This window comes from Artemia franciscana, chromosome 2 (genome assembly GCF_032884065.1).
Source record: "Artemia franciscana chromosome 2, ASM3288406v1, whole genome shotgun sequence".
Taxonomy (NCBI): domain Eukaryota; kingdom Metazoa; phylum Arthropoda; class Branchiopoda; order Anostraca; family Artemiidae; genus Artemia; species Artemia franciscana.
Genome location: NC_088864.1, coordinates 54,697,465 through 54,723,805, shown reverse-complemented (window position 1 = coordinate 54,723,805; position 26,341 = coordinate 54,697,465). Strand labels below are relative to the sequence as shown.

General features: G+C 33.3%; 1 protein-coding gene across 2 annotated transcripts in view; it reads right to left on the bottom strand.

Annotated features, from left to right (window-relative positions):
• The window catches only part of LOC136043753 (suppressor of lurcher protein 1-like), an 840,975-nt gene that overhangs the window by 177,046 nt on the left and 637,588 nt on the right, over positions 1–26,341 (bottom strand). For both annotated transcript variants that reach the window (XM_065728675.1, XM_065728680.1), the window contains 2 exons: positions 19,784–19,970; positions 15,495–15,524 (listed from right to left, as the gene is read on the bottom strand). In XM_065728675.1, the coding sequence (XP_065584747.1) occupies positions 15,495–15,524; positions 19,784–19,970 (217 nt within the window). The remainder of the gene's footprint in view (positions 1–15,494; positions 15,525–19,783; positions 19,971–26,341) is intronic.

Below are 26,341 nucleotides of genomic sequence, written 5' to 3'. Positions count from 1 at the left end.
AGTTGAATTTCATGTTGCCGAGATATGTTTTCCCTTGACACTCTGACTTAGGGCTACTAGGATTTTGTCAAGCGGGAGCAAAGGGTCTGTTTTTCTGTCAGAACTGCTTTAGTTGAGCTGTTTTGGTTTTTCCCATGAGATCTGCCATAAGAAGCTAGCTATCTAATGTAAAGGTTTCAATAACGCAATTACTAAAGAGAAAAAATTATTGTGTTTTTTTCTCCTAATGAAAACTTTTGAAAAGGGAGATTTCTGCCTGATTTCTGCTTGACACCAAAAAAATAGCTGACAGCGTAATATAAACAAAAAAAAAAAAAACAAATTGCCAGTCTTCAGCAAAAAAGTGTCAAAAATGTATCAAACACGCGTCCCAAGCCTGAACTTAACATCAAAAACTGGACAACGGCTAACTTTGAAAATAGTTTTCTAACATACGTTAAAACGGTTCGTGGTAACAAACTGAATGTAAGGAGAGACTGGCTCAATAGTAACTGAAGCTCTCAAATACCGGACTTTAATACCAACAGATACATCAGAAGAATTGTATTTTCGTGCTGATTTCAAATATATAAGTTCCATCAAGTGTAGTCTTACCCATCAGAAGTTACGAGCCTGATAAAATTTGCCTTATTTTCGAAAAAAGGGGGAACCCGCCTAAAAGTCATAGAAAGAAAATCAAACCATCAGATGCAGCCTATCAGAGAACCCCACTGTAGAGGTTTCAACCTCCTATCTGCAAAAGTGTGGAATTTTGTATTTTTTTTTGTCAGAAGAAATATGACGTATGCGTGTTTATTTGTTTTTTTAGTTTTATTTCCCAAGGGTGATCGTATCGACCCTATAGTCCTTGAATATTGCAAGAGGGCTCACATGGACAGAAATTTAACGACTAGTGCCCTTTTTAAGTGACCAAAAAATTGGAGGGCTACTAGGTTTTCGACGCTCATTTTTCCCCCAAAGTCACCCTTATAAACCTTTGTAGATAGCCATTTTGTTCAACATGGTCAAAAAATATAATAAGTTTGTCTTTGAGGATAACTTAATCCCCCACAGTCCTCGGGGGAAGGGCTGCAAGTTATGAACTTTGCCCATTGCTTAAACACAGTATTGGTTATTGGTAAGTACATAGACATTTTCAGGGGGAGGTTTCTGGGGGATCAGGAGGAGGGGGTTACGTAAGAGGATATTTCCATGGAGAAATCTTCCATGGGAGAAGATAATTTTCAATGAAGGGGATGCTGGATATCCCAGCATTATTGAAAAAACGATCAGAAATTAAATTTAAAAAAAACAAGCTTTTTCAACTGAAAGTAAGGAGAAACTTTTAAACATAAAATGGGGGGAGGTTACCCCTCACCCCCTCAATACCTTGCTGTTTACGCTAAAGTTTTTTTTAGTACTTTCAAAAGCACTATTTTTTCTAAATAAACGGCCTTTGTGATTCAGGGGTCATTCTTAAAGAATTGGAACAAAATTCAAACTTTAGCGTAGAGAGCAAGGCGTTGAAGAGGGTGAGAACCCCCCTCAAATGCGTAATAATTTCTGTTCTTTTTAAATTTTACTGTTAATCCTTACTTTAAGCAGAAAAAACTTTTTTATTTATTTCATGCATAAAAAACCATTTTGGCAGGAAAAATTTTGGAAAACTATTTGGAAAAGTATGAGAAGTGAAACATATAGAAAATTTTAGAAAATTTTTTGGATGGAATAACTGAAATTTAAACGATCGATTCATGCCATTTTTAAAGAATTAAAAAACGACTATATAAGACCACTTATAACGGTATACGACCCCCTACACCCGAAGGAAATGAAAAGAAGGTTATTTTCCTTTTGATAAAGTTCAGGAAAAAAAAAATTAACGTAGCTACATCCCGAAAATTCCATGTTTTCTAATTCGGAATTCCCGCAGCAATTGAATATAGATTGCTCATTCATAAATAGCACTTAATCTAAATTTAAAATGATTATTGATCTCGGATTATAATGGAGAAACCTGAACATTGTATCCCCTACATTTCATGAGGTAATTCGGGAGATATTCAAAGAAATTGTAAAAGGAAATAGAAACTCTTTCGTGGAATCGTTACTGCTTCAGAAAGCAACAGGCATGCAAAGCAACAAGATGAAGGAAAGCCACTTATTTTGGTAGCATTATTACAGGCACGCACGCGGAAATTTATTTCAGTTAGGACACATTCTGACAAGGGGGTAAAATTTGCCAGAATAGCAAAATTTAAACGTTTTTATCTGACGATTAAAGAAATTTACGAAACACTACGAAATTCATACAACCTCGAGCGTGGGACCAGTGGGAAGACCCTACTTCGTAGTGTGTCTGCATCAACGTATAAAAACTGGGGTATATGTATATATATATATATATATATATATATATATATATATATATATATATATATATATATATATATTCATAAATAATGATTTCTCGCAAGATTACTGAAATATATCCACAAAATGAATTATACACTCTCTGCTTAGTCTTAATGCCACGATTTATAGTTTGGACTGGAGTTGATCCCAAAATACACTTAGAACTAAACATTTGGTAAGCTAGGCAAGATTTATTACTATTTTGAGGGATAAAATGTACGCAAATTGAGGAACGCTATTATCCTGATTAAGCTGAAGCTATATGAATAGGGTACCCTCAACATGCTATATACATAGTCGGGTTGACGCTGACCCCAAATATGCTAAAGTTTTTAAATTTAAAATTAAGTATCAAAATTTAAGAGCTTGGGGGGATTTTAGCTAGTTTTAAAAAACGGGGAAAGCTTCTTCGAGGGGGAAGTACGGGGGAAGTAATCGTGAGGAAAATTGCACAGTCAGACTCAGCAAATGAAAAACTTTTACAAAATTTTTCAAGCCCCTTTCTAAAAAAAAAACGTGATATTTTTTATTCTTTTACGGGGAGGATGACCACGGTTACGTGTTTATGTGTTTTTTTCCCTCCAGATGTTTTCTGACCAAAGCAATAGTCATAGAATATTGGGAGTTCTAATGCTTTTTTAAGTGCAAAAGAGATCACGAAGCAGTGAAGTGGCGTTTTCGGCCATTTTGTGGAACAAAATGTCAATTTTAGTCTGAAGAAGGCCGAAATATATTAAGGGATGCATTAAGGAGATGTGAAATGGAGGTCAAGCATATAGCCAGAAGACACAGCCAGACAGCACAGGGTTGAAGATACAGCCAGACAGCATGATATTATACTGACATGTTTTATATATTGAAAGAAAGTAGTCAGTCTGTCCTTGTCCTAGTTAACAACTAAATTGAAGAAAGATATTTTTTTAGCTGAAAGTGAGAAGCAACATCAAACTCAAAATGAACAGAAATTTCTCCCTTTACGAGAGGAGACACCCCCTCCTAAACTCCTCACTATTTACGCTAAAGTTTGCCAGTGCTTTAAAAAACTTCTTATTCCGATTCAATGTTTCAGCAGTCGTTCTGAAAGAATCGAGACAGAAAGTAAAACCTTGGCGTAAAGAGCGACTGTTTGAAGAGTGGCAGTCCCTCTCACCTGCAGAATAATTTTTGTTCTTGTTCAGCTTTAATGTTACTTCTTACTTTCAGTTGAAAACAACGACTTTTTAAGTTTAATTTCTTATGATTTTTCAAACAGTATTCATGCCTAGCCAAGATATGATATGGAATACCGGTACCACAAACCCCCAACCAATAAGTGTTAATTAATTCTTACTACCCTATTTTTTTATTTTTCCTGTTAATAATCAAAATTTGGGAATGTAATTAAAACCTTGGGCAAAATTTGAATATTTAGCCAAATTTCCGATAGATAGTAGTTTTGTTAAGTAAGTTCTTATTTTGCTACAGAATTTCGCTCGGTCGAAGAGGGGTATTACTGCTCATATGGATGTAACTTCTTGGTTTCTTTTGATTTTCTACGCAGCAGAAGCCATTAAGAACTCTAAAATACGGTTCTCTGATATTTAAATACATTCTAAACATATGTTTAAATACATTGAAAGACGTACCCAAGTAGAAAAAAGAGAAATCTTACTATTTAAAATTTCTAACAAGAAAGTCCCTGGTAGCACATGTCACATACTTCAAGATATTTCCTGGCAAGGCTCGCGATTCTCCCCTCCCTTGCCTTTTCCACCTCCATGCCGGTAGGATCATGAATATTATATTTTATACTACATAGAAGGGAGGGGTAATATATCCCACCCTTGCTAGCACCAAATAACAAAGGTGTAACAAAAAATTCCTAGGAATAAAGAGGGATGAGGTATCCGTTCCCATGCCTTCTCCCTTCCCCAAAACTATTTTTTTTATTTTTCAGAAGGTTCAAGCTCAGTTAGTATATTTGGGAATTAAAACATTGTTTTTGAGGTATGTGTCCCACCCCCCTGAGAAATGATCCCCTACCCTCCTTCGTAATAGCTGATTTGTACGTACACATCTTTGTATACAATTTTATGTAACAGGAACCAAATCAGTTTAGTCAAATGAAGCTTTAAAATAAATGTCAGAATTATTTTTCTGCAATAAGAAGGGATTTATCACCCTGCAGCACCCTTATTCAGGGCTTACTGTAAGTGAAAGAGGATGAGAGATTAATTACCCCTACCCCCAATTCCCGTTTCTATATTTATCTGGAGACTAATGGAGAGTTATACAGTTTAGGTATTGAAATAATTCTTTTAAGCCCCCTCCCACCTACACACCAACCCTCTTGTTATCGTTCCTAATAGGTGAAACATGTTTGATTATGTAACTAAACATAATTTAATAAGAAATCAAGTCAATCAACTCACTTCAATCAAACATTAACTTAGATATCCGTATTAACCATTTATCTTGCATGGACTACGTGGCTTTTCAAGAATTAATGCGATACCGTGTGACATTACCTCCTATGCAACTGGGGAGCTCAATATAGAGTTTGTGACATTTTAATCAATTGGCTACCTCAGAATTTTAATTCAATAGCAACTTGGCCTCTTCGGGGCAAAACCATAGTTTGGCGCCATCAAATGGCAGAGTTGCTTGTTGCAAGCAGTTTGCTTGTTTGCTAAATGGCAGAGACGCAATCGCAATCTCTTTAAAAACTTAAAAGGCCACTTTAGCTTTTAATTTCCTTTAATGAGCCCTCTCCTGATTCTTTAGGACCATTGGTTGAATATGACCACCCCTTTGTAGAAAAAGTGGTAAGAGTGAGTGCAGTAAATCTCGAGTCATTAGCTCAGTTTTTTGGGGAGCAAATTACTTAGAATGATGGTGCTTATGAGACTAAAAAATGCTGAGGGTATTGTTTTCAGAGAAGAACAGTGTAGATGCAAGAAGGGGAAAGGACAATATTGTCACACATAGTCGACCACATTTGTTAACCATTTGTCGATACTTTGACCTCATGTCGCCGATATTTTCTCACTTAGTTTAGTAAATGAAAAATATCTCAATCATCAGAACCTTTTGGCCCTCAGGTTTATGGATTATGAGCATGAATTTAATTCAGCTGACAAAAAAGCCTGATTGAAATTCCTGTCATTGCATGATATACCAGATAAGTACAATAAAATAATTAGTTCTATTTCCGAGAATATTATTCACGCTGTTATAGGAGGTGAGGTTATTAGCTGTTACTGTGAATCAAGAGTAAAAAGGGGTTGTGTCGTATCCCCGTTCATAGGTATTATTTTTATGAGCACTGCTCTAAGGAACGTGGCAAGAAATATGTCAGAGAATGGAATGAAATGGAAGGGGAAACACTCCAAGGCTTAAATTATGCTGATGACCTAAGTATTCTAGGTAAAGATTTTATCAAATTGAATAAATTTGGAGGGTTTGAGGGATTAGCATGTAAGGATAGATTTGAAAATTAGCGTTAAGAAGGCTAAGTCACTTAGACTAGGGATAAAATAAGTAAAGACTGAAGAGGTGATATTAGGCAGCGGAAGATCGATCAAATTGATAGCTTACTGTAAAGATTCTGGATGCTGTAAAGATGTAAAAAGGAGAAAGACCAATCCGCAGGATATTTTTCACAGCTGAAGAAGGGATGGAAGAATAGTAAATTAATTTTGCGAGCTCGGAATTTTTCAGGGTGAGTGCTTTTTAAAGATGAGGAACATTTGTTAAAATTCGTCCAGAAGAATTATTCAAGAATGGTATCATATATAAATTTGACTAATCATGTTAGAAAAAAATAAGCTTTGCAAAATATTTGGATCGATCCCAATCTGTAGGATATAACAATAGCTAAGATAAGATGGCTAGGCCGCGTTTTACATATGGAAGATAACAGATTGTCAAAGATAGTTGGAGCATTGTACCTACGCAAATGTTCAGCAGTAGGCGCTTTGTCAGCGGAAATAACAATTTTATGCGTATCAGTAGGCATCAAGTCGATTTCTGTTTTGTACAAACTCACTAAATTATTATTATTATGGAAAAGATGTTGAAACTGGAAAACGATAGTCCTTTCAACGCCTGAAGAAATTCCACCACGTGCATTCAATTCAGCATTGCTATCACTGATGAAAGGTGCAAAAAATTTGTGATGCTCACCTGAGAATGGTAGAAGAGAGCCTCCTCTATGATAAATTTGCCCTTTTACTTTGAAAGTAGGAACAAAATGACTTTGATCTTCAGTTTGGGCACCAAACGACGTCATTTGAAAACATGAGTTATATTTCCTGGTGTTTGATAAAAAAAAAACGATTCGATTCAGACATATTTCCAGTAAGAAAAGTATTCAATGGCTCTGGTGGTGCACCCAGTTGAGGAAGCTTAACTTTTCCTGAGACGCAACACATTCCCATTGATTCGCCATTAAATTTCAATGCCTTGCAATAGGGACAAATTTCAGACATAGTCCCGATTTGAACATCTCGACTCAAGCTATAATCATCGGAAGAGCAGCACTTGAATGCCAGGCGATTATACACGCGTTGTTTTTGTAATAAATCGATACACCTCCTTTTTTTTACTAACTCTGTCAGCCGCAAGCCTGGATTCGTGTTGCTCTGGTGGTTCCTCGACATGCCTTCGTTGACGTAAAGCGGATAATTTCTCTTTGACATTAGTGATACTTTCTCTTTAAGCCACAATATAATGGTACTTTTTCTCTGAGCTGCAAATATTTATATTGAATAATAAGTCAAATTGAATATGATGTCATGTATTATATATTTACGTCATATTGTGACAGACAACAGATAACAGACAACAGGCAGTACATATATATATATATATATATATATATATATATATATATATATATATATATATATATATATATATATATATATATATATATATATATATACTAGCTGTTGGTGTTGCGCTTCGCGCCACACTAACAACTAGTTGGTGGGGGTGCCTGTGTCCCCGTCGTCGTTTAGATTTCCTCCCTGCCCCCCAGCGTCCCCGTTGTAGTTGTGTCCCTGTGTCCCGGTCGTCATTTATATTCCCTGTGTCCAGGTCGTCATTTGTGTCCCGGTGTCCCGGTTTGTAATTTCTCTTTGAGTGTCCCGGTGTCCCGGTCTATAACGTCATCTTATAATGACGTCATATAAAAAATGTCACTCCTTACTTTCCGTTACAAAAACTTATAAATTATATTTAATTTCTGGACGTTTTTGAATTAATGCACGTTTTGATCTTGGAACGAAATTTGCATATTAATTAATTGCAATTAATCGGAAGAATTTGAGAAAAGAAGCGAAGGAGGAGGCCTAGTTGCCCTCCAAGTTTTTGATTACTTAAAAAAGAAACTAAAACTTTTAATTTTTTACAAACATTTTCATTGGTAAAAAATATACGTAGCTTACGAATTAACTTACGTAACGAACTTCTATATTCGTATGTTTTTATTGCGTATATGAGGAAGTTCAACCCTCGTCGATACCTTGCTCTTTACATTAAAGCTTAGATTGTGTCCCAATTCCTTAAGAATGACCTCTGAATCACAAAGGCCGTAGAATAAATAGTTGAAATTACAAAAAATACTTTAGCGTAAAGAGTGAGGTATAACGAAGAGGTAAACCCCTCATATGCGTAATAATTTTTGATCGTTTTAAGTTTTAATGCTGCTCCTTACTTTCAGTAGAAAACATTTTTCATATTTGTTTTTTCATTGTTTTTTCAAATAAAGCTAGGAAATCCTGCGCTCCCTTCATTGAAATTCTCTTCCCCCATGAGAAGTCTCTCCATGAAAATATCCTCCCACGTAATCCCCTCCCTTATCTCTTCCCTCCTAAACCAAAAAAATCCCCTGAAAACGTCTGTACACTTCCCAGTAACCATTACTATATGTAAACACAGGTCAAAGTTTTCAACTTGCAGCCCCTCCAACGGGGACTGCGGGGGAGTAAGTCGTACCTAAAGACATAGTTATTAGGTTTTTCGACTAGGGTGAATAAAACGGCTATCTCGGAATTTTGATCTGGTGACTTTGGGGAAAAAATGAGCGTGGGAGGGGGCCTAGGTGCCCTCCAGTTCTTTTAGTCACTTAAAAAGGGCACTAGAATTTTTAATTTCCGTTAGAAAGAGCCCTCTTGCAAGATTCTAGGACCACTCAGTCAATACGATCACCCCTGGGAAAAAAACAAAAAAACAAACAAAAAAAAAAACAAATAAACACGCAATTGTGATCTGTCTTCTGGCAAAAAATGCGAAATTCCACAATTTTGTAGATAGGAGCTTGAAACTTCTACAATAAGGTTTTCTGATATGCTGAATCTGACGGTGTGATTTTCGTTAAGATTGTATGACTTTTAGGGGGTGTTTCCCTCTATTTTCTAAAATGAGGCAAATTTTCCCAGGCTCGTAACTTTTGATGGGTATAACTGATCTTGATAAAACTTGTATATTTAAAATCAGCATTAAAATGCAATTCGTTTGATGTAACTATTGGTATCACAATTCCATTTTTTAGAGTTTCAGTTACTATTGAGCCGGGTCGTTCCTTACTATACAGTTCGTTACCACGAACTGTTTGAAATGCCATAAAACTGTTTGTATTTCAAAGCATCTCGTTGTTCAGATAAGAAAAGGAGACAAAACGTGTTTCATATGCACGAGAACTAACTTCTAAGTTTTTGAAAACGAACTAAAATACAGTGACATCGAATGAACAAACCAGTCAACCTTGCTGCATCTAAAGAGGTGGCGTGTTGTGTAATTTGACTTTTTTTTAAAGGCCTGCAACAACTTTAATTTACTGCAGCTGGCTATATCACCACAACTTACGATATTAAAAAAGATAAAAGACCAAACACACCTATGTTATCTGCAGCTTTAATTAAGCTTCTCTTCGCTTGTATAATGTAACGTTTATTTATTCCAGATGCGAAATTACACACTATCATTTATTTACAGACAGAAAATGAAAAAGGGTCAGATTGATATCTTATCTACTGGTGATGGCCTAGAATATATAAAAAAAACTAATAAAAAAGAAACTGACCAGCTTCAACTTAGAAAGTAAAAGCTAACCATTCAGCAGCTAACCTTTATGGAGGCACCTACATAAAAGTTTGTTTAGGGGGTATGACAGTTAACAACTAAAATAGAAGCAAAATGGTCAATTATATGGAAAATTAAATTCTATATAATTTAATGTGCATAATATATAAATAAATATATATATAAGTATATATATATATATATATATATATATATATATATATATATATATATATATATATATATATATATATATAACAAATAAATATAACGAGTGCCTCGGCACTTGGGTCGTAGCAGGCTTCTGTATATGGATTCTCATTGTCACTTGTCTTCAAAACGCAGACAATTTGAGCCTTTTCTTGATGTTATAATGTCCAAATGGACCATAAATTAGAAAAAGTGCCTTTGTAAAATTACAATTTTTTTTATTGGACCTTTAACTTTTGCTTTGGCTTGTCGTCTGTTATTACGAAAACAAAACTTCTGGTGGGACAAAAACTTCTTTTTCTTCCAACGTACTATCTAGTCTAGGTTTTTCATTTTCAAAGGTATGGTAGGCATTGATGACCTTAGGCCTATCCATGTCAAAATCCAAAACCCAATTATCGTCGCTATCATTTTCAATCTGTTTGATTTGTTTTACCTCAACTTTTCTTTCGTAATTATGAAATACATATTGCCAAATCTTTTTTTTTTTATAAAATAAAGGTATGGTAGGCATTAATGTCCTTGTCCGTTTCAAAATCCCAAACCCAATAATTATAGCTATCCTTTTCAATTTTGACACATTTCGATTCTAACTCTCCAGGTTGATTTTCATTGACTCACTCACATGATCGGTGTCACATGTCTTACAACCGCATGTGTGTTTGCTATTCATTTTAATTTTTGACACACCGACACTGTTCTTCTAACCGCGTGCGTATTTAATCTTCATTTTCGTTTTTAACTTGCTAACATGCTCAGTGCCGCATGTCTTCTAATCAGATGTGTCTTTGATCTTCATTTTCATTATTGATACGCCGTCACTTATTTCTAACCGCGTTTGTCTTTACTCTTCATTTTCATTGTTGACTTGCTCAAATGCTTGATGTCACTTGTCTTCTAACCACGCGTGTCTTTGCTCATCATCCTTTTTAAATTTTAACCCGCTCTAATTTCGGTTTTGCATATCTTCTAGCCGCGTATGTATTTGCTCTTCATTTTCATTTCGAACTCCATTACTTACTCGGTGTTGCATGTCTTCTAACCGCGTGCGTCTTTGCTCTTCATTTTCATTTTTGACACGCTCTAATTATCGCTTTCGTATATCTTCTAACTGCCCGTGTCTTTGTTCTTCATTTTCATTTTTACAAGTTTTTGGATTTTGATTACTTCACACAATTTAGCAATGGCCTGTGGTTTAGTTGCCCGTATTGGTGTTACCGCAATTGATGGTACAGGTTGTCAATTTTCACATCTTATCACGTTTGATATTTCAAGTGCTGTTTCCAAAGAATCATCATTTATTGTAACTGCAAGTGCAAATCTTCATTTTTTGGGCCTTCCATTAGACATTATATTATATAAATAACTGATGCGCTGTAAGCTCAATAATTTTGTTTATGCTATGCATGACATAATATAAAAAAATGCTTACAAGATGTTATAAGAAATGCTTCTGTAAAAACCAAAACTAAGGCTCTTAACTAATTTTATCAGACTTTTGACCTATCTAGATCGTTTTTTTTTTTAGGGAACATCCCAAGAAACCAATCTTCCAGAAAAAATATGGAGCCATTTTCGAGAACAAACATAAATGCATATATATATATATATATATATATATATATATATATATATATATATATATATATATATATATATATATATATATATATATATATATATATATATATATATATATATATATATATATATACTAGCTGTTGGGGATGGCGCTTCGCGCCACCCCAACACCTAGTTGGTGGGGGCGCTTCGCGCCCCCCCAAGCCCCCCCGCGCGCGTAAGTCGTTACGCGCCATATTAGTTACGCGCCATTGTAGTTGTGTCCCTATGTCCCACCTGTGAATATAGATATATATATATATATATATATATATATATATCTATATATATATATATATATATATATGTTTTTAACTACGTAAAACTTGCGAATATACAACATTCTTTGCTGTCCCATTGTCTGTGCATATAAATAGATTGTCAGGTTTACCGACTCTTGAACATGCAACATATAATGGTCCATGGGAAAATAATCCATATTCAGATCTATACCTCATGATTCTAATGATTGCCCTTGAGCTTTGTTGATGGTGATTGCTAATCGACCATTCCCTGAGTCGCCATCGTCATTTATATATCCCCCTGTGCACCCCGGCGTCCCCTTTGTAGTTATGTCCCTGTGTCCCGGTCGTCATTTATATTCCCTGTGTCCCGGTCGTCATTTGTATCCCGGTGTCCCGGTCTGTATATACATTCGTTTTTTAGTTTTGTTTTTCTCCTTTATTTTTTTCCTTTTTTCTTTTTTTTCTTTTTTAGTTTATTTAGATTTTTAGATTTTTTAGTTTTTTATTAGTTTTTAGTTTTTTTGTAGTTTTTACCATTTTTTTAGTTTTTTTAGTTTTTTTTTTTACTTATGTCCTGGTCGTCATTTATACTCCCTGTGTCCCGGTCGTCATTTGTGTCTCGGTGCTTTGTTGATTGCTAATTTATATTATATTATATTTATATTTTTTATATTTATTAATATTTTTTTAGTTTTCTTTTTCTCTTATTTTTCAGTTTTTTCCTTTTTTTTAGTTTTTTCTTTTTTACTTTTTAGTTTTTTTTTGTTTTTTACCTTTTTTTAGTTTTTTTAGTTTTTTTAGTTTTTTAGCTTTTTTAGTTTTTTTATTAGTTTTTAGTTTTTTTTTAGTTTTTGCCTTTTTTTAGTTTTTTCAGTTTTTTTTAGTTTTTAGTTTTTTACCTTTTTTTAGTTTTTTTTTAGTTTTTTAGCTTTTTTAGTTTTTTTCTTTTTAGTTTTTTTTGTAGTTTTTACCTTTTTTAGTTTTTTTTCTTCTTTTGTATTAGTGTGAAATAATTCAGACGTCATATGCGGACAAACACGACGTCACTCGACAAACAGACAGACAGACATAACCCACAAACAACTTATTTTTATATATATTTATTCATATTTTTTTAGTTTTCTTTTTCTCTTTTATTTTTCAGTTTTTTTCCTTTTTTTTAGTTTTTTCTTTTTTAGTTTTTAGTTTTTTTTAGTTTTTTACCTTTTTTTAGTTTTTTTTAGTTTTTTTAGTTTTTTAGCTTTTTTAGTTTTTTTATTAGTTTTTATTTTTCTTGTAGTTTTTGCCTTTTTTTATTTTTTTCAGTTTTTTTTTAGTTATTAGATTTTTACCTTTTTTTAGTTTTTTTTAGTTTTTTAGCTTTTTTAGTTTTTTTTCTTTTTAGTTTTTTTTGTAGTTTTTACCTTTTTTAGTTTTTTTCTTCTTTTGTATTAGTGTGAAATAATTCAGACGTCATATGCGAACAAACATGACGTCACCTGATCCATCCACAGATCCACACACAGACAACTTATTTTTATATATATATATATATATATATATATATATATATATATATATATATATATATATATATATATATATATATATATATATATATATATATATATATATATATATATATATATATATATATATATATATATATATATATATATATATATATATATATATATATGTTTTTAACTACGTAAAACTTGCGAATATACAACATTCTTTGCTGTCCCATTGTCTGTGCATATAAATAGATTGTCAGGTTTACCGACTCTTGAACATGCAACATATAATGGTCCATGGGAAAACAATCCGTATTCAGATCTATACCTCATGATTCTAATGATTGCTCTTGAGCTTTGTTGATGGTGATTGCTAATCGACCATTCCCTGAGTCGCCATCGTCATTTATATATCCCCCTGTGCACCCCGGCGTCCCCTTTGTAGTTATGTCCCTGTGTCCCGGTCGTCATTTATATTCCCTGTGTCCCGGTCGTCATTTGTGTCCCGGTGTTCCAGTCTGTGATTTCTCTTTGAGTGTCCCGGGCGTCATTTATATTCCTTGTGTCCCGGTGTCCCGGTTGTCATTTATATCCCCCTGTGCCCCCCGGCGTCCCCATTGTAGTTGTGTCCCTGTGTCCCGGTCGTCATTTATATTCCCTGTGTCCCGGTCGTCATTTGTATCCCGATGTCCCGGTCTGTATATACATTCGTTTTTTAGTTTTGTTTTTCTCCTTTATTTTTTTCCTTTTTTTTCTTTTTTAGTTTATTTAGATTTTTAGATTTTTTAGTTTTTTATTAGTTTTTAGTTTTTTTGTAGTTTTTACCATTTTTTTAGTTTTTTTAGTTTTTTTTTTACTTATGTCCTGGTCGTCATTTATACTCCCTGTGTCCCGGTCATCATTTGTGTCTCGGTGCTTTTCAACAAAACACCGTCAACAAACCATCACAAATGACGACCGGGACACAGGGAGTATAAATGACGAGCAGGACATAAGTAAAAAAAAAAAACTAAAAAAAAGGTAAAAACTACAAAAAAACTAAAAAGAAAAAAAAAACAAACTAAAAACTAATAAAAAAACTAAAAAAGCTAAAAAACTAAAAAAACTAAAAAATAAAAAAAACTAAAAAAAGGAAACAAAAAGAAAAATAAAGGAGAAAAAAAAAACTAAAAAAATAAAAATAAAAAAAAAACTAAAAAGAAAAAAGAAAAAAACTAAAAAAACTAAAAAAATGTAAAAACCAAAAAAAACTAAAAAGAAAAAAAGGGGAAAAATACAAAAATTTATTTCATCATTTACCATTTCAAAAACGAATGTATATACAGACTGGGACACCGGAATACAAATGACGACCGGGACACAGGGAATATAAATGACGACCGGGACACAGGGACACAACTACAACGGGGACGCCGGGGGGCACAGGGGGATATATAAATGACGATGGGGACACAGAGAATGTTCGATTAGCAATCACCATCAACAAAGCTCAAGGGCAATCATTAGAATCATGAGGTATAACTAAAAACAACTAAAAAAAGGCAGAAAACTAAAACCTAAAAAAAAGACCAATTCAAAAACGAATGTATATACAGACTGGGACACCGGGACACGAATGACGCCCGGGACACCGGGACACAAGGAATATCAATGACGCCCGGGACCCTCAAAGAGAATTCACAGACTGGGACACCGGGACATAAATGACGACCGGAACACATGGAATATAAATGCCGACCGGGACACCGGGGGGCTCACGGGGATATATAAATGACGACGGCACCACAGGGAATCGTCGATTAGCAATCACCATCAACAAAGCTCAAGGGCAATCATTAGAATCATGAGGTATAGATCTGAATACGGATTGTTTTCCCATGGACCATTATATGTTGCATGTTCAAGAGTCAGTAAACCTGACAATCTATTTATATGCACAGACAATGGGACAGCAAAGAATGTTGTATATTCGCAAGTTTTACGTAGTTAAAAACATATATATATATATATATATATATATATATATATATATATATATATATATATATATATATATATATATATATCTATATTCACAGGTGGGTCATAGGGACACAACTACAATGGCGCGTAACTAATATGGCGCGTAACGACTTACGCGCGCGGGGGGCTTGGGGGGGGGCGCGAAGCTAGTATATATATATATATATATGTCTATATTTCTATATATATATGCATATATATGTATACATATATATATATATATATATATATGTATGTATATATATATATATATATATATATATATATATATATATATATATATATATATATATATATATATATATATATATATATATATATATATATATATAATGCATAAGATATAACGGTATTTATTTGAAAACATAAAATGTTAAATTTATAAATATTATCGTCACAATTATTTAAGGTAGCTTAGGCATAAGAAATTTTAAAGCCTTACCTGAATTGTTGCCAAGTTGGAAAATTATGCCTAAAAGAATAAGAGGATACTTAATGAGATCAATAGGAAAATATCTGTAAAGTTAAGAATAAAAAAGTAATGGAAGGTTGCGCAATTAACTATGTTAGAAAGTGACACTTGAGCCCTTAGAGGATGTACATTTTCTTAAACTTTGGGAAACATTAGCCTACGTTATGCAGTAACAAAAAAATTAGTGATATTTTAACCAGCAAACATAAAACGGCAATATTGTCATTAACAATTGTTGGGAATTTTCTCCAATGAGACACTGTTCGAAAAAAATGCTGGTAGACCTTAAGCCTTGCATTTAAAAATCAGAAGCATAAAAATACGCATTGACAACTTCTTCCACTAGGCCTTTGGCTTTGTGTTAAAGAGTTTTCCATTTTATTTGTATAGTTTTTGGGAAATTTTAAGCATTATGTTTAGTCTTTATTTAACTCGTACCTGTCCTAGTTAGATTTTTAAATGCGTGGCAAGCCATACATTTTCATGAATTTTTACCAGCATTTTTTGTTAGTTAAGATTTATGCTTCCGTACAAAATTGTTGCTAACGGTTAGTGACAATTAGGTTGGCAACTCACAAGTCGTAGAAAATTAAAAAACACCCTTGGCTGTTGGCTATTCTACTTTTTACACCTTCATTGTATCAACCACCTTTAGTAATAATACTACTCAGGTAAGCGAAGCTATCCATTTGATCGACCTCTTCACCATCATTTATTCCTAGACTAAGCGGCTTAATCTTCTTAGAATTAATCTTGAAACTTAATCTTTCATCCTGAAGTCTAAAAACCTCTAAAAATGTATTCATTTTGCTAACATTTTTATCTAGGACACTTAAATCATCTGCATAATATAGCCCTTAGAGAGTTTTAACCTCCAATTTGATTCCATGCTCACCCTTAGTCTTTGGTGTGTTCATTCGAACAGTCAATCAAAATGATCCAAATAATGCGTACAGAGGCAGTAACAATGTAAAAAGTAGGATAGCCAAGGCCTAAGCACATGAGTTGAAAAAAGTCTGGAAAAATAGGAATATAAGTGTTAAGATTAGAATATTGGAAGCCACGGCAATGGCAATGGTCTTGCATAGCTCTGAAACTGGGGCACTGCAAAAGTATTCGGTTTCACAAGTCGAAGAAAATAGTAGAAGAAAAAGATCTTGCAGTATTAGTTCGGAATTTTAGTATATGACAAAGTTTTTGATAAAATTTGTGAAGCGCACATGAAACGCAAGTGAGTATTAAAATGTCGCCTCACAAGATTTACGGAAAATGGACTTTTTGTCTTCTGAAGAGTTTGGGAAAGACTAAGGGTTTGGAAAAAATACATTTTTATGGAAGAAAAAACACCTTCCTAAACTTTTCTCAAGGCCCTTGAAAAGTTTTTGAAATTCAAATCCAATGAACATGAGCAACATACAGCCACAAAACAGTGAGTGTTTAGCTCGTAATCAACTGCGCAAAGAAGCCGTAAACTAGGAAGTACGAGTCTCGATTAAGGCTGTCTGGAAGGTTGAGGGTTTAGTCAATTGCCAAGACCCAAGACTAAAAGGGGCCTATGCTTGTTTTTTTTGTTCAGAAATGTATGATTGTCATAGTTTTATTCCGTCTTCGTCATAAGAATTAAATAAAAGAACAACTTTTTTTTGGACCACTGGGTTGATATGATTACCCCTGGAAAAAAACAACAAAAACAAACAAACAAATAAACACGCATCCGTGATCTGTCTTCTGGCAAAAAATGCAAAATTCCACATTTTATAGATAGGAGACTTGAAATACAGTGGGGCTCTCAGACCTACTGAATCTGATGATGTGATTTTAGTTAATATTTCATGGATTTTAGGGGGTGTTTTTCCCTATTTTCTAAAAGAAGGCACATTTTCTCAGGCTCGTAACTTTTGATAGGTACGACTTAACTGTATGAAACTTATATGTTTGAAATCAGCATTAAAATGCGATTCTTTTTATGTAACTATTGATATCAAAATTCCAGTTCAGTACCACGAACTTTTTGACATTTATAGAACTTTTTCCTTGTTTTCCACATAAAAACTTATTTGTTAAGTTGAACTTGGAAAAAATCAGTTAAATTTTCGACTAGCTGCCATTCTTTCTGTGGTTTTGCATAGTTTTTTTTTTTTTTTTTTTTTTTTTTTTTTTTTTTTTTTTTTTTAAGCCGTTCTGAGCTCCCTTTAAGACCAAAGATTTCATAAATCCATGAGAACGGCCACACCCGCACACAAGGGGGATAAGGCTTTATTTCTTTAAAGAAAAATTAAAGAAATAAGCCATCAAATGCGTTGTTTGGCCTAATAGCTTTACTAAATGTCTTACTTAGACATAGAATTGGAAGTACTGGAAAAAAACAGGCCTATCAAGGAAATTTACGTCAAGAACTTCTCCATAAGATCCCCTCTGAAAAATCCTCTCAACAGACACTTACAATACTGAAAACAATCGTAGTAACAATGTTATTAATAATCAAAGACAACAGAACTAACATGAAAAATATTTACTATATACATATTGGGAGATATATACAGGGGATGAAAGGTTTCTGTAAGAATGGTCTGTTATATAAATAATAACAGTCTCAAAAATATGACTCAATAAATAATCATTGCATTGTATAATAGCGATTTTAGAAAAGTGATATAGAAATATCTGGTTGTGCATATATTCACGTAACTTTTGTCATGTGATTTTGTTATCTTTTGTTAGACTAACATTTTTTTCACCGCTTTTCCTTGTAGATTTATCTTAACAGCAAAGGAATAAAATTTAAGGACAGTATGACAACAAAACTAAACAAAAGCAATGATCATAATGGAAAATAATAATTTTAGTCCTTATTCGTCTAATATTTTATCAATAGTTTCATTATATTCTCTGGCATAGTGATTTTTCCTATTATCACCGATTTTACTTTCAAATTTTTCTAGAAACTACAATTTTTAGTGGCTAATTTTTATTTTCAAGTGCTTTAGAAATAGAAATATTAGTAATATCATATCAGAAACAACATCAAAGCAATAAAAGACAAAAATAAATCATTGCAGCACCCAGCCAAAAAACAAAACAAGGATATGTGCGTTTCTTTGCTGTATTTAGTTGGCCTAATATGTCAAACAATTTGTTTTGCTCTTTTTCACCTCATCTTGTTCCCTAGGCTTAATTTTCCTTTGGATATTTTTTCCTTTTTTCCACCGCTTCTTCACTCGAAAACATCTCGAAATTACAATTTTTATAGGTTATCTTTTAAACTATATTTTTTTTTCCATGAAGAAACCGAAAGTTTACTGGTGAAAATGCTCAAAAATTTTATGTTTATTTTACTGGCTTAAAATTTCTGCAAAAAAAAGAAAATCACGTTTCGTGTTCTTTTCATCAGCTTACAATTTGACAAAAAAAAGCAAAACAAAACAACAACAATGGGTAAATACAAGAACAGGTTAAACGATGCGTTTTATTTTCTTAGTTTCTCTGTCTGACATAAATAATATAATTGGCTTAAGAAAATATGTCACAAGAATGAACCAATGAAATTGAAGAACATTTTCTAACAAGTAAGTATAGGACTAATTGTGGCTTCTATAAAACAAACTTAAATAGTGTTTCACAGTACGTTTAATTTCATAAGAAATAAAGTTATGTTAAAGTTCCAAATAGTCAGATGTCAAAATCAGAAACGAGCTGACAGCTCACGGGGAACTTCTCCTGTCAATAGCAGTGATTATAGTTTCATGTAAATATTAACTGTATTATCTGTACGGTACTGTATTATTGCAGCAATGGAAAGCAACTGCTTATTTATATATTTCTTGTCTATATTCTGAAAATTCTTCTCCTTAGGTTTTAATTTCCTTATTTGGTTTTAGGTTAATCCTCCTTAGTTCTTCTTGCAGAACTTTTCGATTTTCCCCCTTTTTTATTATGAATACATGCTGGAACTATAATTTTGATGTTTTGTTTTGATTTATGTGTAGTTGTGGCATTTTTTTGTGTTAAAGGTCATAAGCCACATGGGAACTAGAGTAAAATATGGCGCCACTGCAGTTTTTTACTTTTTTCTATTCAATATTTAAATTCAATTTTTATACTATATTTTAGTTCCTAAGCCTTGAGACGGCTGAACAAGGAATCTCTTCTTCCAAAATGAATTTTTGCACTACTACTATTCATAAAATTTACATAATGATAAGACAAGCAAAAGACTCCTTCCTTCAGGGGAAACTTTTCGAACAGAATATGAAACTTACTCTGGGGAATCTTCATGGGGGTGGTATAGATTAAAATCGGTGAATATTATTTGAACTCTCTGTCTGCCTACACCTCTGAATTCATATCTGCAATGAAGGCCTGCTGGATAGATCCCTCCATAATTCGGTGAAGTAAAGGTCCCATTCTTTGCAATATCACTCACAAATGTTTGATCACACGCTGAGGCTGAAAAGAAAATAAGCTATTGAAGAAACAATCTCAAAACATTCTAGGATCCCTGGAGACAACTGAAATTTAACGGTCAACCGTAAAAATACTCTAACTTTTGATAAAAAGTATACCTGGCTTTTTGTTCTTTTTTAACGGTGAAAACTGAGTCTTGGGAAGAAATTTTTTTTTTAGCTCTTTTCATACCCAGAAACTAAAAAGGATGACAACAAGACTGACGGAAAAAGAATACTGATGAAGCCCCATCTCTGTAAAGTATTGATGATATTTAAGAAGGTGTGAAGAAATGGAACATTGCAACAAAGGAGGAAGTTCAACGAGCATTAGGTAATTTGAGGACACATTTCCATGTACATACATTGAGTCCTCAATGATCCATGTCGGAGTAAGCCAAAAACAAATTGACTGGGAAGGGTTCAAGTAAAAAAAGATGTTTACCTAGTTACAACAAATTCAGAATTAATACTTTTGTTTGCTCTTTGTGTCTGAAGAGTGACAATCCCTGAAGGTTTTACTAATAGATTTTGAGATTTTCTCTATCAAGGCGTAAATAGAACAAACTTAAAAAACTGGTTCCATTTCTGACACTTGCATATTATTTCAGTATAATCAGAAGTACGTTGAATTCAAGAAGTTAAAGCCTAAAATGAACAATAAGTTTGTTTACTAACCTACCCTAATCTCTAACCAAAAGAATCCCCCTGAAAACGTCTGTACACTTCCCAATAGCCATTGCTGTATGTAAACACTGGTTAAAGTTTGTAAACTGCAGCCCCTCCACCAGGGACTGTGGGGGAGTAAGTCATCCCCAAAGACATAGTTATTATGGTTTTCGACTATGCGGAATAAAATGGCTATCTAAAATTTTTGATCTGTTGACTTTGGGAAAAGAATGAGCATGGGAGGGGGCCTAGGTGCCCTCAAATGTTTTTGGTCACTTAAAAGGGCACTAGAACTGTCCATTTCCATTAGAATGGGCCCTCTTGCGACATTCTAGGACCACTTGTTCGATAAGATGACCCCTGGAAAAAAAAAAAAAAACGTACCCGTGATCTGTCTTCTGACAAAAAATACGAAATTCCACATTTTTGTAGATAGGAGCTTGAAATTTTTTCTAAAGGGTTCTCCTATACGTTGAATGCGATGGTGTGATTTTCGTTAAGATTCTATGATTTTTAGGGGGTGTTTCCCCCTATTTTCCAAAATAAGGTAGATTTTCTCAGGCTCGTAAATTTTGATGACAAAAATTAGATTTGATGAAACTTATATATTTAAAATCAGCATGAAAATCCGATTCTTTTGATGTATCTATTAGCATCAAAATTCCTATTTTTAGAGTTTCGTTTACTATTGAGCCGGGTCGCTCCTTACTCCAGTTCGTTACCACGAACTATTTGATAAGTATTGGAGTAAGCTTTCTTCTGAATCAGTTCAAAAATCATATCTAAATGAGCTTATTTATTGAGCTATTTTGGGTTCTCAGGAGCATTCAAAATCATATTGAGCATTAAAGAGTTCTGACTTGCTTTCTAAAACCGCCCTATCGCGGCTGCCAGTTTATTTAATTGTTTGTTTAAGGGTCTGTCTTATTTGACAAGTAAGTAAGTAAGTACTCGAATGAATAATATCGGAAGTAAAATCCGTAGGACTTCATTTATTGAGTATTTATAAAGGTTTCTCATTTGTTTGTATTTGTTGTTCAATTTTAGTACGTAATTTTTCTTTTTAAATAATCTCAATCTTGTAATGTTTAAAAGAATTTATAAAAGTTCTTTACAGTTAGAGTTTATAAATAAAAAAATTTCTATTTTTTTTCAATATGATATATATTTAATATAATAGGAACAATCCTACAATAATCAAAGTTCAATGTTATCAATTTCAAAATGGACCATGTTCCATCATTATTCAATACTGACTATTTTGACCGTTCAATAGCTAAGTTAATTGGACTACATAGATGTGCAATAGGGGGTTTGAAAACTTTTATTTTCTTTCAGATTACCAATGAAATAAATTCATTTGGCTTTGATATTGTTTATTGTTCTCATCTTTTTCCATGATGCAATTGTACCACGACTATTACTAACAACTCATTGCAGCCACCTGAGGAGAACACAGCTACATACACATATGCTCCATCCCAAGCTCTTCAAAGCCTCCATTTTTACACCCTTGCAAGAAATTCTGATTTCTCTTAAATCCTGTCTAGAAACATCTGCCAATCTCGTTCAGGGTCGACCGGCTTTTTGTTTGGGCCTAGACAGCTAAACGAAAAGAACAATTTTTGGCAATCATTCATCCTTCATGAAGAGAATACGTCCTAGCCATCTCAATCTTTCTCTTATTATAGTCCTAGAAGGCGGTACAGAACCTCAATTTCATACATCTTACTATTTGAAATACGGTCAGCCCCACGGTTGCCCAAAACAATCGGTAGACAATTCCTCTGGGAAACATCTAAAAAAACCACGTCCGCCTTTCGAAGCGCCCACGTTTCAGCACCAAACTTGACCATAGTCAACGCTATAGCTTCTAATATTCTAATCTTTGTTAGAAGACTTATCTTTCTATTCTTCCAAACTTTTTTCAACTGTAGTAATACATCCTGGCCCTTGACTTTTCTGCTCTGATAATAACCGAAAATAATTACCGAAACCTTTCGGGTAATAAAAGTACTTACTTACTTGCTGATATAGTCGTTTTAGTATTCCCGATATATATGAAGATTATAAGTCACTAGTTCCTCCATTTCAACATTGTTTTGATATATTGTTTCTTTTCCATTTGTTATTGATCTTCATAAAATCAACAATAAATTATTTTATATATTCGCATCGTGATTTTAAGGAATTAAATTTGTCTGATGATGCTGGAAATATGGGCTGAAGTAAGAGGAGGTAAGACAAATGACTAGAAGTCTTTTATAGCAATCTCTTGACTAGAAAGCTCTATATTCTAAGTTAAAGTGTTTGATTTATTATTTTTTTTTGTCATGACATCTATAAAGGTGTGCAAACAGGAAGAACCAGGAAAATTTAGCCTTGATACTAAAAAATTCTTAGGAGGAAATCACATTCAAGATCAATTTTGTTCACAGTTAGTGATTTTTGCAGTCCTTGTAATATATGGCACCGATACCTTGACAGTTGCTTCAATAGATTTGTATTCCTTTAATTCTGAAGGCTGAGTAAATTATTTTATTTATTTTTATTCAACTGACATTTTAAAATAGTTCCAAATAACCGACAAATACTTTTAAACAGTAATATAATTTTCATATTAATAAATTGTAATACTAAAAATAATAGCAAAAATAATAAAAATTGTAATTTTTAAATAACGATATAATTATAGTAACAATAACTTGATGAATGAAAATGATGGGTGTCGAGACAAACTTCCAAATTTGATTATAAAGTTCCACGTCGCAATATCTTTTCTTGGAGTCAAATTATTGATCTCTAAGAACACCTATTTCTTGACTGTTCTTTTATAAATTTCTGTAAGTTCACTTTTGTCACAATCAAGTATTATCTGTCTCTTCACTGTCCATATAATATTTACTTTTCTTTGGTTGTATATTTTCGAAAAATCAACATTGAAAATGATTCGCATCTTAGTGTTTGGTAGTATCAGGTTCTAAAGTTTCCTTTCTTCTTCCTGTTTACACACTTTATAGGTGCCAGGAAGGTAAACACTTTAACTAAGGCTGTAAAACTTTCTAATCCAATGAGAACATCTGTCTTGGCACCCATCACTTCAATATTTCAGTATTATTGGAAAATCTTGACGTGAAAGAATGGTTTTTTTTCTAAGTCTATTCCATATAAGTACGATTCTATCAACAATAGATTTAAACATAGTTTCTGAGAAAACTTTGAAACAGTAGCCTAAGTGACTAGAACAACTTGTTCCCAAAAGTACTTTTAATACAATTAGTATTTCCTTTCTAAACCTGAAATTGTTACCGACAGCGTATGTTTATTTATGCAAGATTTAACATAAAAAATGTAGAACTTTCTGTCTTTTGGCATTGGTGTATTTTGTGCGTCTTTAACTTGCAAAAAGGTACCAAATTATTACGGCAAAACTTGGCAAAACTAAAACGCCATCACACACCATAAAGGAAACTGAATTTGTAATAAACAAAAGTTTTCTGTTTTATCCTCTCTGATCCATTAAAGCTAAGTCATGAAAAAGTGAAGATAAAAAAATTCTTCCATTCTAATACAACTTTTCATTTCGATACAACTAAGCTAGATAAAAAAAAAGTTATATTATCATGATTGCAGCAGTAGCCCATAGTAACTTAAATTCAAAAAACATGTTTTGAAAATAAAATGTCTAGTGTTTAAAATTGCCATCTGATACTGGTCCAGTAATCATTTTTTTTTCGATCAATCAATATTTATTAATTCAAATTAAAAATATACAAAGACATTATTAAAAAATGATGCAATAATAAAAAGCAATAATAAATGAAACAATGAAAAAAAATGGTGATTATTAATTCGGTTCGTCTTAAATGTAAAAATTTATTGCGGAAAAAAAATCATAGTGATTTCGACAAAAAGCCTGAAACCCTCGACAATAGCGTCAAATCAAAATGAAAAGTGTGCCACAGGAATCAGCATGGTCTACAACCCCACATAGGGAAATTACAGTCCCCCTCCTTGAACAACAAGGTAAATCACTTTTTTTGCATCGGTAGCACTGATCTGTATCTCTTTTTTTATTTTTTTTCCAGGCCTAACGGGTCACCAGAACATCATAGAGAGCTACAAAATGGCTCATTCAAAAATGACAATTTCTATCCTGTTTCTCAAAGGGTGGCGCTTGCAGGCTACCAGAACATTGTAGACAGCTCATATAAAAGATGTTTCCCATATCTACATTCTTACTATACATTCCACTATCTGCAAGTTCCACATGGCACTAAAAACTGCACTTTTGATGCTAGGCTCAAGTGGAAAGGCTTGGGCTATTGGGCTAGCAGAACTTTTAAAAGTTATGTTTAATGACTCATTTAAAAGCTAATGCTCATATCTACGTGCTTTTTATCAATTCTACAATTCTTAAGTGCAATGAAAAGAACAATTGTGTTGCCACTCCTAGAGCGAAAAAGCTCTGAAGTACAAGACAGGTAGTATTGTAATAGTTAAACACCAAAAACAAGAAGAATAAGAGGAAATTTCTCAATAAGAGGGAATAAGAGTGAATGAATATTTCATTGTCTCGAGAAATTACCTGTTGTTCTTCTTGTTTTTGGTGTTTGTTATGGAAATACAGTGTGGTCTTTGTCACTATTTATTGTAATATTTATGTTCGAGAATCCTTAATTGGAGATTTACAAGATCCACTCTCGTACAATCCACCTCCCAGCCCCCTTAGCAAGTTTCATAAATCGTCTACTGAACATTAAACATTATCAGGCTACCACTCGATCGTAAATAGATGTTTAATGGCTCAATTGAAAGTTATTGCTCACATTTATAAGGTTTTTACCAATTCTACCATCTACTAGATTTTACTAATTTCAATCTTAACTAGTTTCCTTAGAGAATTTGCAATGAATTCTTCGTCCTGGTTGAAGCAGTAGCTGCAACCTGGTAAAGAGCGAACCACTATAGTAGCCCATAGTAACTTAAACTTCAAAAACATTAAAATGGTCTTTTTTTCTTCTTTCTTTCAAGCCTAGCGGGCTGCTAGAGCATCATGGAGAGATTGCTTAAAAGCTCATTCAAAGGGTATTATTCATATGTCTGTGGTTTACATAAATTCTACCATCTGCAGGTGCAATATGGCACTAAACATGGAACTTTTAGTGCCATGTCTCAAGTGGAAAAGACGGGGCTAGTGGGCTACCAGAACTTTTTAGAGTGATGGTCAATGCCTCATTTGAGAAGTTTTGCTCATATCTACGTACTTTTTATCATACGATTTGTAAGCAAGATATAAGACTGAAAACAATATTGTTGGTACCACTTCCTAAGTAGAAAATCTTGGACGTATAAAATGGTATTAAATAACAATTATGGTCCAAAACCCTCAAATAGAGGTTTGCAATAACAACTCCAGTATCCTCCTCCAGGGCCTCTTAAAAGGCTACGATATTAAATTCTTACAACGACCAATATATTAAATTAGATTACTAGAGACATGATTTTGTTAGTACAGCGCTGGTCTTTAAATTATAATATCGTGCAATAGATTCCTGCTTTGATTTTTTTTTTCAATCACGATTTGTCGCTTCTTATGATTACTTTTCAGATAGTACACTGTTTTTGCAAATGGGATACACTCATTTTGTAAAGCACATCCCAGAAAGACTATTTTTAAAGCAATTGCTCATATCTACTTGGTTT